The sequence below is a fragment of the Neovison vison genome, chromosome 8, assembly GCF_020171115.1.
Source record: "Neovison vison isolate M4711 chromosome 8, ASM_NN_V1, whole genome shotgun sequence".
Taxonomy (NCBI): domain Eukaryota; kingdom Metazoa; phylum Chordata; class Mammalia; order Carnivora; family Mustelidae; genus Neogale; species Neogale vison.
The window spans coordinates 26,078,249-26,095,600 of NC_058098.1; the positions used below are offsets into that span (position 1 = coordinate 26,078,249).

At 47.8% G+C, this 17,352-nt stretch overlaps 1 protein-coding gene across 3 annotated transcripts in view; it reads right to left on the minus strand.

The window, feature by feature from the left end:
• Positions 1–17,028, minus strand: part of HCK (HCK proto-oncogene, Src family tyrosine kinase) — a 40,293-nt gene extending 23,265 nt beyond the window's left edge. The window contains exons 1-2 of one of the 3 annotated variants that reach the window (XM_044263268.1): positions 16,965–17,028; positions 1,697–1,814 (exon numbers count right to left, since the gene is read on the minus strand). In XM_044263268.1, coding sequence (XP_044119203.1) covers positions 1,697–1,813 — 117 coding nt within the window. In that variant the 5' untranslated portion in view covers position 1,814; positions 16,965–17,028. The remainder of the gene's footprint in view (positions 1–1,696; positions 1,815–16,964) is intronic. The other 2 variants (XM_044263266.1, XM_044263265.1) reach the window with 2 other exon arrangements.
• Positions 17,029–17,352: the final 324 nt, after the last annotated feature.

Here is a 17,352-nt window from a genome sequence, read left to right on the forward strand (position 1 = left end):
TTTGAGACATCATGCCTGGAGAAGGGCAAGCAGAATGGAGAGATGCCAGGAACCTATGTTGTGTGAAAGATGATTCGGAAGGAATGGGTGGGTTGGGATAATATGTTTGCTTTATTCTCTACTGGTTGTCATGGGGCAAAGGGAGAGGATGTATTTGGTGTGGGGCTGATGGGCAGGTTTGGGAACAAGGAGTCAGAGTATGAGACAACAGGCTTCCTTTCAATATGAGGCAGAACTTTCTAAGGGCCTACTCCAGGAAGGAGAGTGCACCCCTGTCTCTGGAGGCAGCAAGCAGAGACCGTGCTTCCGTAGATAACCTCAGATAACAGCACAGATTCCAGGATTCCAGAGTAGAGAGCACCCCATCCTCGGAGTTAGAAAGACCTGGCTTTGCTGTCCCCAGCTGTGTGGCCCCTGGGAGGCATTTCACCTCTTTGAGTCTTTGTCACAGTGGCTTTAAAGTGGCACAACTCCTGCCTCACCACTTTTGGTGGGGACTAATATTGTAGAAGCCCCTCACCCCAGAGCCTAGAACATAGCAGGTGTTCCAAGAATGGGAAGATGATTACAGCTGTTCCTGCTGCTATAGTACCATCACCACCGCTGCCGGTTCTAGTACTGTTACGGTTAACAGCACAGTTACTGCTATAGCCACTCTTGTATCACTCCAGCCCCCCATTTTTTTTTTTTATTATGTTATATTAGTCACCATACAGTACATCATTAGTTTTCGGTGTAGTGTTCCACGATTCATTGTTTGCATCTAACACCCAGTGCTCCATGCAATCTGTGCCCTCCTTAATACCCATCACTGGGCTCACCCATCCCCCAAACCCCCCCTCCCTTCTATAACCTTCTGTTTGTTTCCCCGAGTCTTCTACCCCTCTCATGACTACAGGACTAGGGGCCCTACTGCCAGGGCACCTACTGCTCCCGTTCTCCCCACTAGTATTGCCCTGACTATAGTTCCTCATGAGCACTTGGCTTCCACCTCTGTTTCTCCTGCTTCAAACACTGGCACTTGGGAGACAGCCCAGGTTCGAATCCTGCCTCTACCCCTTGCTACCTGTACAGCCTTCAGCACATTATTAAGCTCTGGTGTCTCATCCGTGTAACAAAAATGGAGACCTAGGATTACTGTGAGGCTTTCAGGTGCTGATAACTGTACAGCACTTAGGACAGTGCATGGTTGGTCGTGGGCTCTGTATAAGCAGAGGAGAAGTAAGCGAATACCTCTACTAGTAGGACCACTTTGCTTACTTACTGCGTTGTCTGCGCTTGCCATCACACTCCCGCTGCTCTTGCTGCTACAATTGCTATTACGGTTGTCGCTACAGCACTATACTGTCCTTACTGTCACCACTTCAACTGCTGTTGTTACTCATCAGGCCACTGACTACTCTCAGCGCTGCTCGTGTTACTGCCCGGGTTTGGGGCCTCTGCCATGCCCACCGGGACCTGGTCCCTGGAGCCCGGGTGGAGGGGCCAAGGTGTGGGCAGCCGGATAAGGAGGAGTGACGTCACTGCCCCAGGTCCTCGGTGCAGATGTATTCCAGAGTGTCAGGGACTGCTGGTGATGGGTCAGCTCCATGTCACCCCTGCTGACCGTTGGGAATACAGGAGGCTGTTAGAGCAATTTGGGACAGCATGGGGCAGTCCCTTGGGCTGCCGAACCCCCCTTCCTTCCCCCACTCACCCGCTTGCTTGTAGACGTGGGATCTGGCACATACACAGGGCTGTGTGGGTTGGTGCTGGGCTCGGTTTTTGAGACCTTGCCTCTGTCCTGGAGGAATTTGGACTTCATGCACCCCATCCTGCATCAGAGAGAAGGGAAGTGAGCCTTGCTTGCCCCCAGCCCTACACAGGAGAGTCTTGGATGCTGGGTTCCAGGCCCCCTGCCCTCGGGCTCGCTCCCTCTCCCCTACCCTGTCCCCGCACCCCTGCCAAGCCCACTCACTCCACCCTTGTCACCTCTGGGCTTCTCCACGTCCATGTCTACCACATACCACACAGAATTGACAAGTTGTCATAGCCATGCTACCAAGAACGCTTGCAATGGGGAGTTTATTCAGAGAAATAAATCATGAGGATCATCAAAATTCAACAGGCAGAGCCTTGAAGCAGAGTGGGTGGTAGGCACCACGGGTTCTGGGATCAGAAAACCTTGAGCCCTATGACCCAGCAATTGCACTACTGGGTATTTACCCTAAAGATACAAACGTAGTGATCCAAAGGGGCACGTGCACCCGAATGTTTATAGCAGCAATGTCCACAATAGCCAAACTATGGAAAGAACCTAGATGTCCATCAACAGATGAATGGATCAAGAAGATGTGGTATATATACACAATGGAACACTATGCAGCCATCAAAAGAAATGAAATCTTGCCATTTGCGACAACATGGATGGAACTAGAGCGTATCACGCTTAGCGAAATAAGTCAAGCGGAGAAAGACAACTATCATATGATCTCCCTGATATGAGGAAGTGGTGATGCAACATGGGGGCTTAAGTGGGTAGGAGAAGAATAAATGAAACAAGATGGGATTGGGAAGGAGACAAACCATAAGTCACTCTTAATCTCACAAAACAAACTGAGGGTTGCTGGGGGGAGGGGGGTTGGGAGAAGAGGGGAGGGATTATGGACATTGGGGAGGGTATGTGCTTTGGTGAGTGCTGTGAAGTGTGTAAACCTGGCGATTCACAGACCTGTACCCCTGGGGATAAAAATATATGTTTATAAAAAAATAAAAAAATTTTTTTTAAATTTAAAAAAAAAGAAAACCTTGAGATCAGAAAACCTGGGCTCAGAAAGCCTTGAGCTGATGCTTGGCCCCTCCACCCCACCAACACCTCACTCATCACTCGCCCTGCTCCCCAGTCTCAGTTCCTCATCAGCAAAATGGGGATAATAATAATGCAACATTCTTGCAGGGTGCTGGAAGGATGAGAAAACATGTAGGTGGGGAAACACTTAGCACAGCATGGGACTCAGAGCAAACAGTAAAGTGAAACTATACTATTACGATCTAATAAATTATCATTTTATATTAAACGACCAAGATGAGGTCACATAATATGGCTCAAACAGTCTAGCTAAATGGTAGCCAAGGCATCATCTTCCTTGTATCATTTAATAACTGCCTTATAATAGTTTCCTCCCACACCCCCCCTTTCCTTTTTCCTTCTTTCTCTCATGAGTTTATTGGGTCATTCATTCCTTTGTTTACTCAGCAAACACTTACTGAGCACTCTTCTACACCATGAATAAGATAAGCGAGTTTGTGCCCGTTATGGAACTCACCCTGGGGATGAATGGGAGACACAGACAATAAACAGGTAAACAAATACATACCTTGATAAATTTAGTGAAAAGTGTTGAGGACAACCATAAAGGATGTGACAGGAAACAATGGTGCAGGGCTTTTTTTTTTAGACAGGGTGATTGGGAAAGGCTTCTCTGAGGAGATGATGTCAGACCTGGGACCCAAATGGCACAAAGGAGCCAGTCATGAAACACAGTGAGGAACAGTGTTCCAGGCAGAGGGAACAGCAAGTGCAAAGGCCCTGAGGCTGGAATGTGCTCGGAGAGAATGTGGTACTGAAAGGAGGCCAGTGTGGCCGGCGGTCCCAGGCAGGCAAGAGGGGTGTGGTCTGGGACAAGGCTGCCACATCTTTTATAGCCAAGGGAGAATCTGGCTTTGATTCTAAAAGATGATGAGAAACCACGGAAAGTTTTAAGCAGGAGAATGATGGGATTCATTTATATTTCAAATAATGGCTGCTGAGTGGAGTAGGGACTCTAGGAGGCAAGGCAGGGAACCCTGTCCACAGCAGAAGTTCAAGCATGAGATGATGGTGGCCTGGCCCAGGGGTGGTAAACAATGGACTTGAGGATTTGAGGGGTTATTTTGGAGGTAAAGCTGATAGATATTGCCAATGGATTTATGAAATTTTAAGATATTTAAAGAAAACGTGTTTTTCAGATCAGAGTCAAAACTTAATTGCAAAATGGCAGAAATGTTTTATTTCTTCTCTCAAAATGCTCACGTGTATTTGCTGAGACGAGCCCTAAGCAGCCACATGAGAGAGTAATTGTTTTTCTCAACTCTGCACAACTGTAATTCTCCTCTAAAGCATTTAGAACTCGGTTATACTTATCTTGTTAAAATAAACACATGTTTGTGGTCTAAGAAAAAAAAAATCCATATTCCTAAGCTTAGGGGAGTTACTTTTTTAAAAAAGATTCTTTTTATTCACAAGGATGTTTTTGTCTGTCCTTGTGGGAATTGGCAACAATTTACCACTTGAAGACTTAAGCGGTTTCTGCTTCATTTGCCTGTTGTGAATAAAATAAGGAACTTCTTCAGGCTCCCAGGGTGCTGGATCATTAATTTGAAAAATTATCACAATTAATCACTGCTTTATAATGTACTTAGATGCATTTAAATCACCTCTCTTTGACTTGTGATAAATGGGTATTATGGTTCTGGAAACAAGAGACCATATTGTATGGTTCTGTACGGCATACAGTCATATCACATTTCATATTTTTTTTTGATTATGTAAGAGTGTTCTGGGAAGAACACTGCTGTGTGATACAGGGCAGCTCCTTCTGCTTCTCTGAGCCCCTACGGAGTATCATTTATCCCAGCAATTTATATTCGAGATGGCCACAAGGTCCTAAGCAATGGGACTCTGCAGTCTTCGTGATGATGCATGAGTCAAGGCCACATCTGAGAAAGGATGGTGTAGTTCTACCCGCCAGGGTGGTGGTGAGCATGGAATGACTTGATAAATGTCAAGGTTCCTAGCACACAGCAAACATTACAAAAATGTTAACCGTAACTAATTCTATTTACTAGCAAACATGGACCTGCCCTGGAGGATAAAGCAAATGCAGATTGCCATTCCTCTGACCCACGAGCTTAGAGATACAGCAACAGCAAAATATTTTTATTTTATTTTATTTTATTTATTTTAAGTAGGGCTGGAGCTCACTGCAGGGCTTGAACTCCCAACCCTGAGAGTAAGACTTGAGCTGAGATCAAGAGTCAGATGCTTAACTGACTGAGCCATCCAGGTGCCCCAAGAAATTGAATTTTGAAAATAGGGAGTTCCCATTAGTTCAACTTCTGCCCAGTAAAATATGATGTTTAAAAAGTTAAATACTGGGGACGCCTGGGTGGCTCAGTTGGTTAAGCGGCTGCCTTCGGCTCAGGCCATGATCCCAGCATCCTGGGATTGAGTCCCATGTCGGGCTCCTTGCTCAGCAGGGAGCCTGCTTCTCCCTCTGCCTCTGCCTGCCTCTCTGTCTGCCCGTGCTCACTCTCTCTGGCAAATAAATAAATAAAATCTTTAAAAAAAAAAAAAGTTAAATACTGGCAGGAGTCAAATTTGTATGAAATGTGACTATCCCCCTAAACCAGAAGAACTATCCCACTGCTTGATGTGACGTGACCACAGACATGCTCATTTTTGTGACCACCAGACCCGGAAATGTAATGGGAGCCATGCATATAATTTAAAAATTCCTACAGCCATATTTTTCCAGGTTAAAGGAAATAAGGGAATTAATTTAAAGATACATTTATCTTCCCTAACATGTCAAAAATTATTAACATGTGATTGATATAAAAACTGTCAATGAGGGGTGCCCAGCTGGCTCAGTCAGTAGAGTGTGCAACTCTTGATCTTAGGGTCATGAGTTCAAGTCCCACATTGGGCCGAGAGCCTACTTAAAAATAAAAAATAAATAAATAAATACATAACAATTTTTTTTAAAAGTTAAAAAATTATCAATTAGATACTTTATTTTTTTTAAGATTTTATTTATTTATTTGACACAGAGAGAGAGAGAGAACAAGTAGGCAGAGAAGCAGGCAGAGAAAGAGGGGAAGCAGGCTCCCTGTGGAGCAGAGAGCCTGATTCGGGGCTCGATCCCAGGACTCTGACTGAGATTATGATCTGAGCCGAAGGCAGAGGCTTAACCCACTGAGCCACCCAGGCACCCCTCAATGAGATACTTTATACTTGTGTTTCATACACTAAGTTTTTCAATCCCAACGTGTATGTTACAAACATAACACATCTCCATTAGGACTTGCCATGTTTCAGGTGCTCAAGAGCCACCTGTCAGAGCAGATACAGAACATTTCTATCATTAAGATTACAGCAGAGGCTGGTCCTGCTCATGTCTGTGTCCCTCAGTGCTTGGCTTAGCGGCTCCCTGGCACATAGTAGGAGCATAAATCACAATTAGTGCATAAATGCATGCCCAGGACCTGTAATCAGTCCAAAGTGAAAGCATCAGTACATGCTTCCTGCTCCAGGGACTGAGCTGAAACAGAAAGACTGAATGTACAGAATGATGTTCCAAAGCCAGATACTAAGAAGCTGTTACACATTGGCAAAGACAGTCAAAGCCACACAAAGATCAGCAAGATACTTCTTGAGTTAAAACAAAACAACAAATAAAGCAAACTTCCAAAGATATATAATATCAAGCCATTTTTGTAAAACAAATACATCTGGGTTCTGCCACTAACATGTATATTAATATGTTCATAGAGGAAGAAAACTGTTTACAATACTCGAGCAGCGGCATAACAAGTTGGGTTTTGAAGACTGGGGAGGATTTCAATCAAGATTTGGGCAAAATCAAGAATGTTCCAAAGGGGTGCCTGGGTGGCTCAGTCGGTTAAGCATGCGACTCTTGGTTTCAGTCTAGGTCACGATCTCAGGGTTGTGACATCAAGCGTTTCATCTGGGTCATGCTCAGCAAGGACTCTGCTTAAGATTCTTTCCCCTTCCGGGGCGCCTGGGTGGCTCAGTGGGTTAAGCTGCTGCCTTTGGCTCGGGTCATGATCTCAGGGTCCTGGGATCGAGTCCCGCGTCGGGCTCTCTGCTCAGCAGGGAGCCTGCTTCCTCCTCTCTCTCTGCCTGCCTCTTTGCCTACTTGTAATCTCTCTCTGTCAAATAAATAAATAAAATCTTTAAAAAAAAAAAAAAGATTCTTTCCCCTTCCCTTTCCCTCCCTCTCTGCTCCTTCTCCACGCCCCCCAATAAATAAATAAATAAAATCTTGGGGGGAAAAAAAGCAAAACCAAAACAACAAGAATGTTCCAAAGAAGCACTAACTTCCACAAAGAATTTGAGGGAGTTTATAATATTAGACCATATCCAGAGGGCTCCAAGACTCAAAAAGGGTTATGCTACTCCATCGAGAAAGGAAAGAGTATTGAACCAGAAGCCTAGGGTGCCGCCACTACTACCTACTAGGTTTATCTCTGGGCTTCTTACTGGCCAAGATAAAAATGGGAATTTGTACATTGTCACCCCAAAATTCCAGGAAGCACAGCAATTTGTCGACAGAAACAAGTATTTTGTGAACACTAAATTCAAACAAGAGTTTATTACGGGGCTCCTCATGTAAAGGTTACTGAAGATCACAAAGGATGGTTTCTCCAGCTGTGACGAAGGCAGTGGAGTCTGCAATTTGTTGACAAGTATGTTCCCAAATAAATGGTGCTACTGTTTGGGTGGGTTTTGGGGGTCATGGGATGGATGGGGGCGAGGAGAGGATGAGCGAAGAGTGACTTCCCCTGAGCTGCTTTCTCTGTCTGCCCTATAAAGTAGGAGGCCCTTGCTTCTCAGGCTCGGCCTGAAGTCCTGGGTGACAGGGATGTGAAAAGCTTTTTGAAACCTCTGAACACATGATTTTTGTCTAATGTGACTCAAAACCAGGCTCTGAGAGCAGAAGTTGCTTGCCTGGTCCCAGACTAGCTTAGAAGCGCTGACCCCTGTCAAAGATGCTTCCTCAGGTCACTGTGAAGCTCCTGGAAACTGAAACTCACCCCTTACCCCCTCAGCTTCTGCAGGCCTGACACGGAAGGGAAATGAAAAAGGTCAGTTTACTTGCCCTGGGTGTTCCCACGGTCACCATGCAGGCTGGGGAGCCGCAGGGACTCCTGCATGCTGGGAGTGAAGCCCAAGGGGGAGAGGCCAGGGCACTGCCTGGGCATCCTGTGGACTGGGCAGGAGAGATGGTTTTTAAGGAGATTTTAGGCTCAAGCAGAGGCCTGTGGGGGCTGAGGCCGAGGAGCCCCGGATTCTTCTTTCACCTCTGCCACAAGCTCACTATGTGAGCTCAGACAACTCCCAACCACTCTCTGGGCCTCCATTTCTCCAAATACGAAGAGAGATATTGGATGATCGTTCTTTCCTGCATAGTCTCTGCTCACCTTTCTTCTGAGAACAGCTTCCCAATCTTCCTTTGGGAACCACCTCTCCCTCACCCTCATTTCATGGATTGGGGTAGAGCTGACTTCAACCTCTGTAGGTGTGTGTGTGTGTGTGTGTGTGTGTGTCAGAGGTGTCTGTGATCAAGTCTGGCCAAGCAGAGTTGCAGTAACAGAAGGAGAGGCGGACATATGACTCCATCCTGGACACTGAGAGTCATCCATTGGCCTGTGGCTGGAAAAGAGTTGTAAACAGCCAAGAAGGGGAGAAACGCAGATTCCCAAGCCCTTGAATGCAGCCCTTCCTGAAGCATGTGTTCATGGACTTCCCAATAATCTCTCTCGCCTGCCTGGGCCAGTTTGAGCTGGACTTCTGCCCCACCTTAAACTTCAAAGAGTGCTGCCTAGGGCAGAGGAAATTCTTTTTTTTTTTTTTTAATATTTTATTTATTTATTTGACAGAGAGCGAGAGATCACAAGGAGGCAGAGAGGCAGGCAGAGAAATAAGGGGCAGCAGGCTCCCCACCGAACAGAGAGCCAGATGCGGGGCTCGATCCCAGGACCTTGAGATCATGAACTGAGTTGAAGGCAGAGGCTTAACCCACTGAGCCACCCAGGTGCCCCAGGCAGAGGAAATTCTTACCAGGGATGCAATTCATACTTAAGTGTAAATGACTTATAGCAAAGATTTCATAGATAGTAGGTTCTGATGGATGAGACGAGGGTACTGATCCATTAGAATAGGTAAGGATGTATGGAATATGGACCCCAAGAAGGTGATGGCACTGAAGCCATGCCTAGAAAGTGCCTGGTATGTATTAGGCCCTGCATATACATTTGTGGACTAAATATATTGTGTTCAACCCTCTACAGTCCTGACCATACTTGGCTGAAGTCAGCAGGACAAGAGTTAAGAGCCCATTTACAGACAGGGAAATGGAAATCCACAGCAGAGAGGTGCCCCGGGTGGTCCGTGGCAAGTAGAATGAAAACCCAGCTCTCTTGCCTCTCATCCTCTGCTGGGGGTCAGCCCCAGAGGCTGCAGTGGGGAACTGCAGGATGAGGATGAGGAAGTCAAATAGGAAGTTCAGGAAGGCAGTCCTTGAGGGGCCCAGGGCTCAAGACTGTCCAACTAGAGGAACTTGCCCTTCTCAGTTCAGCTCAGCCATGGAGTTGAACCCTGGCTACCATGGAGGTGGAGAAAAAGACTTCCCCCATCAGGGACAATTTCCAGAAGAGTTTCCAGGGATGCAGAGCCCTAGAGATCCCCCCACTTCTGGTTCACCTACTGTTTTCTCAATGAACCACCTAAACCCCCAAGTGACTGTTATCCCTAATGGACATTTGGGGCTCACCCCTGACACCTCATCTCTCTCCTTTCCTGGCCCTCAGCTTCTGATCAAAGAGCTCAAAACTTGGACTTTGCAGACAGGAAGGGGTTGGAGAGACCTTCGTTCTGCAGCTGGAGCGGCAACCCCATTGAGTGTTGTGTCCTGGTTTACACAATAGCTAGTGACAGAGCCACAAGCTGAAGAGGAACTGAAGGCCTCTGGTCATTCGCCTGACTCGGCCAGAGGGCTGGCTCTGACATGCGTGTGTGTCACCTACTTGTTCTAAACATGCGGGAAATTCCTAGCCTGTTCATTGTTACCTCCAGGTCACCTGTTCAAGTCCAGAAGGCCATTGGGAACCTCCTTAGAATAGCTTTATCTCTAAGGTAGGCAGGGGGCAGGCAAGTTTGGAAACTACAGGATGAGATTGATGTCACATTGAGCTTGGTTTGAATTACCATTCTGCCTCTTACAGACCAGCAAGCCTTTTAAAATATAAATCAGATCATGTGCCTCCTCTGCTCAACAATTCCTGGGGCTCCCATGTCACTTGAAATAAAAGCCCAAGTCCCCTTCTGTGGCTGACAAGGCTCCATGATCTGGGTTCCCCCCAACCCTGCAGTCCTGTCATCCTTCCTGATGTTTTCTTTCCAGTCACACAAGCTTCTTGCTATTCCTCAATTCCCCAACCATACTTCCACCTCAGGGCCATCACATACTACCTTCTGGAATGTTCTTCACCTGAAAAGCCTCTTTCACATCACCCAAGTCTCTTTGCAGATCTCACTTGCTCTGAGAGGTCTTCTCTCATCACCCTGGTTAAGAATAGGAACACCTACCCCCCAATTTCCATCACTTTCTAGCCCTTCCCAGCTGTATCCTTCATGGCTTTACCCAGCAGTTGGTGTGGCGGCCATGAAGATGGGCCTCACAGATCTCTGACTGCAGGCAGTGGAACTGACCAATGGCCCCAGCTGCCGTCCACCATCACTATAGCCATGGGCTGTTTCCAGCCAGTGAGGGAGTATGGCAGGGATACTGAGGCAGGCCATGCCAAGGGGACCTCTGACAGGAGACTTTGGCTAAGGGCTCCCCAATAGCCTTGGCAAGTTTTCCTTGGAACTACACTGGAGTCTAAGGTATTTCCACCTCTTCTTTCCTTCTTCCTTCTTGCCCTCCTTCCCACCTTCCCTTTCTTCTTCATTTGGAATCCAACATACATAGCCTCTCCTACTTGCTCCACATGCATTCCCGCTAATACATTTCTTCCATATTTAATCTCTCTGAGATGACAGTCTGCTTCTCAAAGGACCTGGACTAACACACTAATACATGACCTAGGGTTCTGTTTATCATCTGTCATCCTTGGAATGTAAGACACATGATTGTTTTATGCACTGCTGTATCTCAGTGTGTAAAACGAGGAGCCAGTAGGTGCTCAATAAATTCTTGAATAGGGACGCCTGGGTGGCGCGGTTGGTTGGACGACTGCCTTCGGCTCAGGGCGTGATCCTGGAGTCCCGGGATCGAGTCCCACATCAGGCTCCCAGCTCCATGGGGAGTCTGCTTCGCTCTCTGACCTTCTCCTCGCTCATGCTCTCTCTCACTGTCTCTCTCAAATAAATAAATAAAATCTTTAAAAAAAAATAAAAAAAAATAAATTCTTGAATAATTAAAAGAAGTCTCCTTCAACTTCCTGGGTGCCCTGGTTTTCCGTGTGTCTAAACTGAAAAGGGGTATCCGTGCTGGCTTATCTCTGCTTGGAGAGGAACAAAACCTCTCCTCGACTGGAACTATGTGGAGGTTTCCCCCTTCAGACAGTACACAGGGGACAGTGTGCCCCCAGGGGGGCAACTTTTAACTCTCATTTCCCATCATGCTCCAAGGTCAGCTACCCCCAAATCTGTCCCCCACAAATAGAAAGCTCGAAGCCACAACAACGCACGCGCTGACCCTTTCACAGCTGCTTCTTTATAGCTGACAGAGTCTCAGTTTCTTTTCTGTTTTGGAGGGTATGTATTTTGTTTTTAAAATGACCTTTCGTCACCTGGTTAAACAGTACATCGTCCTTATTAAAAAGGAAAACCTTACCGATAAATCTAAGGTGCCTTTGGCTTACTCCCTGGACAGGCTCTCCCCGGCCACCCCTTGCCCCTAGCTCTGCGCCCGCGTTGACGCAAAGACGTGCGGACGGACAGACGCACGGGGATCTGGCGGTGCGCCACCACCCCCCACCTTGCCCTTCACCGTTTCAGAGCAATCCTGCTATCAGCACCTGTATTTCTTCGCCTGAGAGAGTTCTCTGTGGCCATTGGCACCTGCTCTGCGCATGAGCTTGGCAAGAGAAATACCATCCCCCAAGAGCAGCCTTCAACCAGTGAGACAGGAGCAGGCGGGTGAATAAATACCTTAGGTCCCTCACCTGCCGCGCATGCTCACTGGCTCCCGTGGCTCCCAGCCGAAGTGAGTTCCCGGTGCCCCCCAGCAGTGAGTGACTGCCTGCTCTTTTGGCTCACGTCCCGCTCTCCTCCAGGAGTTTCTGGAATCCCCTACCAAGGAGACTAGATAGTAAATGCGCATGGCACATTTTCTAGGTCTGCTTCTAAGGAAACTCAAGTTAAGACATAGATGACCACAGAAAATAAGGAGTTTTAAATTTGTTTGTTTGGTATGTTGACATCAAAAGACTTGTAGTGAGTTGGGAGGTAGTGTTCTTATTCTCATTTTTCAGACGAGGAGACTCTTCTGAGGCTCAGAGAGTGAGGAGTTTTGCAGAATGCATCACACTTCTATGAGGCAACATGGGCACTCAGACTCAGGTATTCCGTGCTCTAACTACGGTGGTTTCTCTGGCAGAGACAAGGAAAGGTCTCCTATTTGCTGGGCTGCACCTAAGTCTCAGAAGCCAAGAGACTTTAGCGTGGTGGTGAGAGCTTGGGTGGGTGTCTTAGGGCAGGATCAGGAATGCAGGCCATGGTGCAGTGCCATCGGGAGGGTGCCGCACAGGCAGAGGGCGTGGCATGTGTGGCCACAGGTATCGGCCAAGAACAAGGGTGCATTTTACAGTCGAGCAAGGGTTTCTTCTACATCATTACCCAGGCCCCTGGAAGTACACTAAAACTCCCAGCCCTGCAGTGGAGGAAACTGGAGAAACCACTGTGGGGGCTAAGAGAGCTTGTATAGCTAACATGCTGTGTGATTTTGGGAAAGCTACTTACCCTCTCTGGACCTGCATTCCTTTTCTATAAAAGGGGAGGCCTTGTTGTGATTGGGGGGTAGGACTTAAGAACTTGGATGGCTGTAGGGGCCCACAGGGACACCCACATGAGGAAAGAGATCCAAGAAAGGGGCCAACAGCTCAGGGGTAGTCCACAGGGCAGCCCTGCCCAGTTTCACCTGCCATGAGTGAATAGCAGAGGGGCGCGGGAGATGGAGTCTCTGGTCCCACCACTGCCAATTTCCCTAGTTTCTCAAAAGACAGAAATCCAAATTTGTGTGAGTCCTCTTGATGTTAAAACTTGGCAGCTAATTGAAAAGAATCACTGTGTGGGGCCAATAAAATACATCTACGTGCTGAAATGTCTCAGGCAGAGGAGGAGAGAGGCTGTTCAACATGCCAACATTCAAGGTTTCTGAGACCTCACTCTGTGCCAGGCACCTACTATGTGCCAGTGAGACAGTGGTTTAGGAGACCGGCCCATCTTTGCCTTTACTTTCCAGGAAGAGTTTAAAGGGCAAGACCTCGCTGGTCCCTTGAATGCAGTTTTCTCCTCACTCTCAGGGGTCAGGGCCCCCAGCGAACAGCCTGATTTGGGTGAGATTAAGATCCATGCTTCTCACAGCCACTAGGATGGCTATAATAATAGTAATTTTTAAAAAAAGGAAAACAGCAAGTGTTGGCAGGGAGGTGGAGAAATTGGAACCCTTCTACATGGGTGATGGCAATGTAAAATGGTGCAAAACAATCTGGCAATTCCTCAAAAAGTTAAACATGGAATTACCATATGACTCAGCGATTTACACTCCTAGGTATAAACCCAAGAAATTGAAAACAGGTGCTCAAACAAATCCCTGTAGGCGCGTGTTCACAGTGGCACTATTCACAACAGTCAGAAAGGTGGAAACAACCCAGATTTCCATCTGCAGATGAATGCATAGCAAATTGTGGTATATACACACAATGAAATATTATTCAGTGATAAAAAGAACCGAAATACCGAGACATGCTACAACTTGTGTGAACCTTGCAAACATTATCTTATGCGGAAGAAGTCAGAATAAATTAATCCAAAGATACAAAAGCAGTCTGGGGGTTGCCGAGGGCTGTGGGGAGGGAGGAATGGGAGGGACTGTTTTAATGGGTTCACTGTTTCCTTTTGGGGAGATGAAAATATTTGGGGACCATATAAAAGTGGTGGGTGCACAAATGCCACAAAATTGTTGGTTTTAAAATGGTTAAGTTTATAATGCTATGTGAATTTTGACTCAAAAGAATTTACATGTTGCAAACTACATGGAAGTGCTTTCCTAGGATGGTTAAACAAATTATAGTGCATCTAAGCAGTGGAATAATATGTGGCCATTAAAAAATCCGAGGGGGCTGCTTGGGTGGTTCAGTCAGTTAAACGTCTGCCTTTAGCTGGGGTCATGATCCCAGGATCCTGGGATCCAGCCCCACCCCACATCTGGCTCCCTGCTCAGTGGGGAGCCTGCTTGTCCTTCTCCCCCTGTGTGCTTGCTTGCTCTCTTTCTCAAATAAATAAATCTTTAAAAAATTAAAATAAAATAAAAAATTAAAGGATATTTTAGGGCACCTGGCTGGCTCAGTTGGAGGAGCATGCCACTTTTGATCTTGGGGTCATGAATGCGAGCTCCATATTGGGTGTAAAGATTATTTAAATAAATAAATGAACTTAAAAAATAAAATGACAATTTTTAAAAATTTAATGACATGGGTAAATGTTTGCAATGTAGTGCTAAGCAAAGAAGTAGGATGAAAATTGTATACCCAGCAGTTTATTGATTGTTAAATAAAAAGTGCACAGAAAAGAAGACTACACAAAAATAAAATATTTGTAATCCAAAAAACTTTTTTTTTCTTCCAAGGAGTCATGCTTCCATTGTTTGTGCTTCTACCAAGTGTCACGCAGTTGAAGATCTTTGCTCTCCTGCAGTGGAGAACTAGAGACTGAGGACAGTGACCCTGGGAGTTCAGCCGACCCAGACATTCTGTCCTCTCTGATCGAGACTCCCTGGGTGATCTTTCCAGGCATCAGTCCTCCTCCCACACAAGAAGAGAGGGCCACGGATGACCCCTCTGGAGACCCATCCAGCCTCTTGCGGTTTTCCCAAGAAACACCTGCACCCTCCCACCCCCACCAAGGTAATACATCCAGGATCGTCCCAGCAGAATCTGTTGTAGTAAACACACTTGTAGTTCCACACCCGAATGTCCAGCAACAGGGGATGAGAAGTAAGATAGGATGGTCACCTGCTGGGACACTCCACTGAGAAGGAATGAACTATGTATGCCTCTGTGTCTCATCCTGGCTAGACCCTGACAACTTAATGATAAGGCAAGGAAAAGAAAAATGATATTGCAGAAGAATCTCACAGCTGGATAGCATTTTTGGAGTTCTTTAAAACACAGAAAAACAATATGTATTATTTATGCATCCATATCTATGGAATAAATTCTTAAAGGCACAGACTGGAAAGGACCCTATTTCATGACAATGGTTGCCTTTGGGGAGGGAGAAAAACAGGACTGAGAGAGACAAGGTGGAGAGGCTTCGATTTTATCTGTCACTTTTAATAATTTTATTAAAAAAAAAAAAAAGAAGAAGTGGGCGCCTGGGTGGCTCAGTGAGTTAAATCCTCTGCCTTCGGCTCAGGTCATGATCCCAGGGTCCTGAGATGGAGCCTCATGTCAGGCTCTCTGCTCAGTGGGGAGCCTGCTTCCTCCTCTTTCTCTGCCTGCCTCTCTGCCTACTTGTGATCTCTCTCTGTCAAGTAAATAAATAAAATCTTAAAAAAAAAAAAAGAAAAGAAAAGAAAAAATAAGAAGCAAACAACAAAATGCCGACATTTAATTCTGGGTGATGGGTCCCTGGGATTTTTAGTATATTATCCCTTCCACTTTTCTTTACTTTTACACCCCCTCCCCCAACCAAAAAAGAAGAAGGAGGAGGAGGAGGAAGAGGAGAAGGAGGAGGAGGAGGAGAAAAGGGTGGCGAAGAGAAAGGAACCAATATCTATTGAAGCCTTTCTCTGTGCTGGCCAAAGGCTACAGCTATGGTTCTCGAAGCATGGGACCTGGACCAACAGCGACAGCATCATCTGGGAATGTAAATTCTCAGTACTGGGCTGCACCTCTTGGATCAGAAACTCTGGGGTCAGGGCCCAGAAATCTGTGTTTTAACAAGCCTTCCAGGTGATTCTGGTATCCTGGAGAAGCACTGGGCTGGACCCTAATAGCTATGACAATAGTTCACATGTATTAAGCATGTATACCTGTCACATCCCGCTCCAAGAGCTTTCCATTAATAATTTAACCTTCCAAACGGCCCTGCGAGGGAGTCGTTATTATTCCTACCCCATCCTGCAGGTGTAATGGAGGCACAAGAAGGCCAAATCCCTTGCTCAAGGTCAACAGACGGGTTGCTTCCGGAATCCCCCTCTCCCTTGCATGACCCCCAGAGCCTCTAGCTCACTGTAGCCTTGGAGAAGGAATAATAGCCCGTCCAACAGAGGAGGAAACTGGAATTTGGAGAGAGAGAGCGCGACTTGGCCCAAGGTCTGACGAAGTGGAAAGTGACGGGGCAGACACTGTGGTACCGGAGGTTTTTGAGGTTTGACCCAGACCTGCTGGGGATCAGCGCCCAGCGCGGGAAGAGGAGGGAGCGCAGCGAGCCGGCCCAGCTGCAGCCCCGCCCGGGTGTGGTTCGCACGTCACGCCTACGGCCAGCTGTCCCCTTCCCCACGACCGCTTCCAACCCGCTGCCAAACCGCCGTGACCCACCCCCACCAGGAACCGTAAGGGCCTTCCCCTCCGGGTCTCCGTGAAGCCCCATCCCTTCCTTCTCGTTTTTTTTTTTTTTTTTTTTTTTTTTTTCTTTTCTTCTTCTGCAGAAAGGGAACCTGGACGGCTCGGAGAAGGGGAGGCTGGATGGAAGTCACTCGGTGGCCGGAGCTCCCCTCCCTAGAGCTTTCTCAGGTTCGCGCCAGGGCCATCTCCTCCCCCGGCCCCTCATCCCATGGCCCCTCCGCAGCTCCCGGCAACCCCGACGGCCCCTTCGCGCCGCGCCCCAGCCGGCCCTGCCCACCACCCCGTGTTCCCCCAGCAGCGAAGACCCTCGGGCAGCGCTCGGCGGCTGCGGCCGCCCCACTCACCTGGGCGCCCGCTCCTCGTCCGGCGGGCAGCCCGGATCCTCGCAGCTCGAGCGCCCCCCCAGCTCAGCAGCCCCCGGGGTCCCGGGGCGCCCGTGCCCGAAGGGAGACGGGCTGACTTTCCAGAAAAGGCAAGGGACGTGCTCTGAGGGGCTTGAGCGCCGCGCGGCTTTTCCGGCTGCCCTGGCGTGGATCCGCCCGCGTCCCCACCCGCGGGCGTCTAGGCCTCTGTGGTGCGCCCCGGCTAGGACCAGGGACGCGGTGGCACCCACAGGCCATCTGGGTTCCTTAGCCGCGCCCTGAGCGATGCTAACCCCACCCCCATGTATCCTAACCCCGCCCCTGACGACTCTACCGCTGGGACTCTAATCCCACATCCCACCTCACAGCA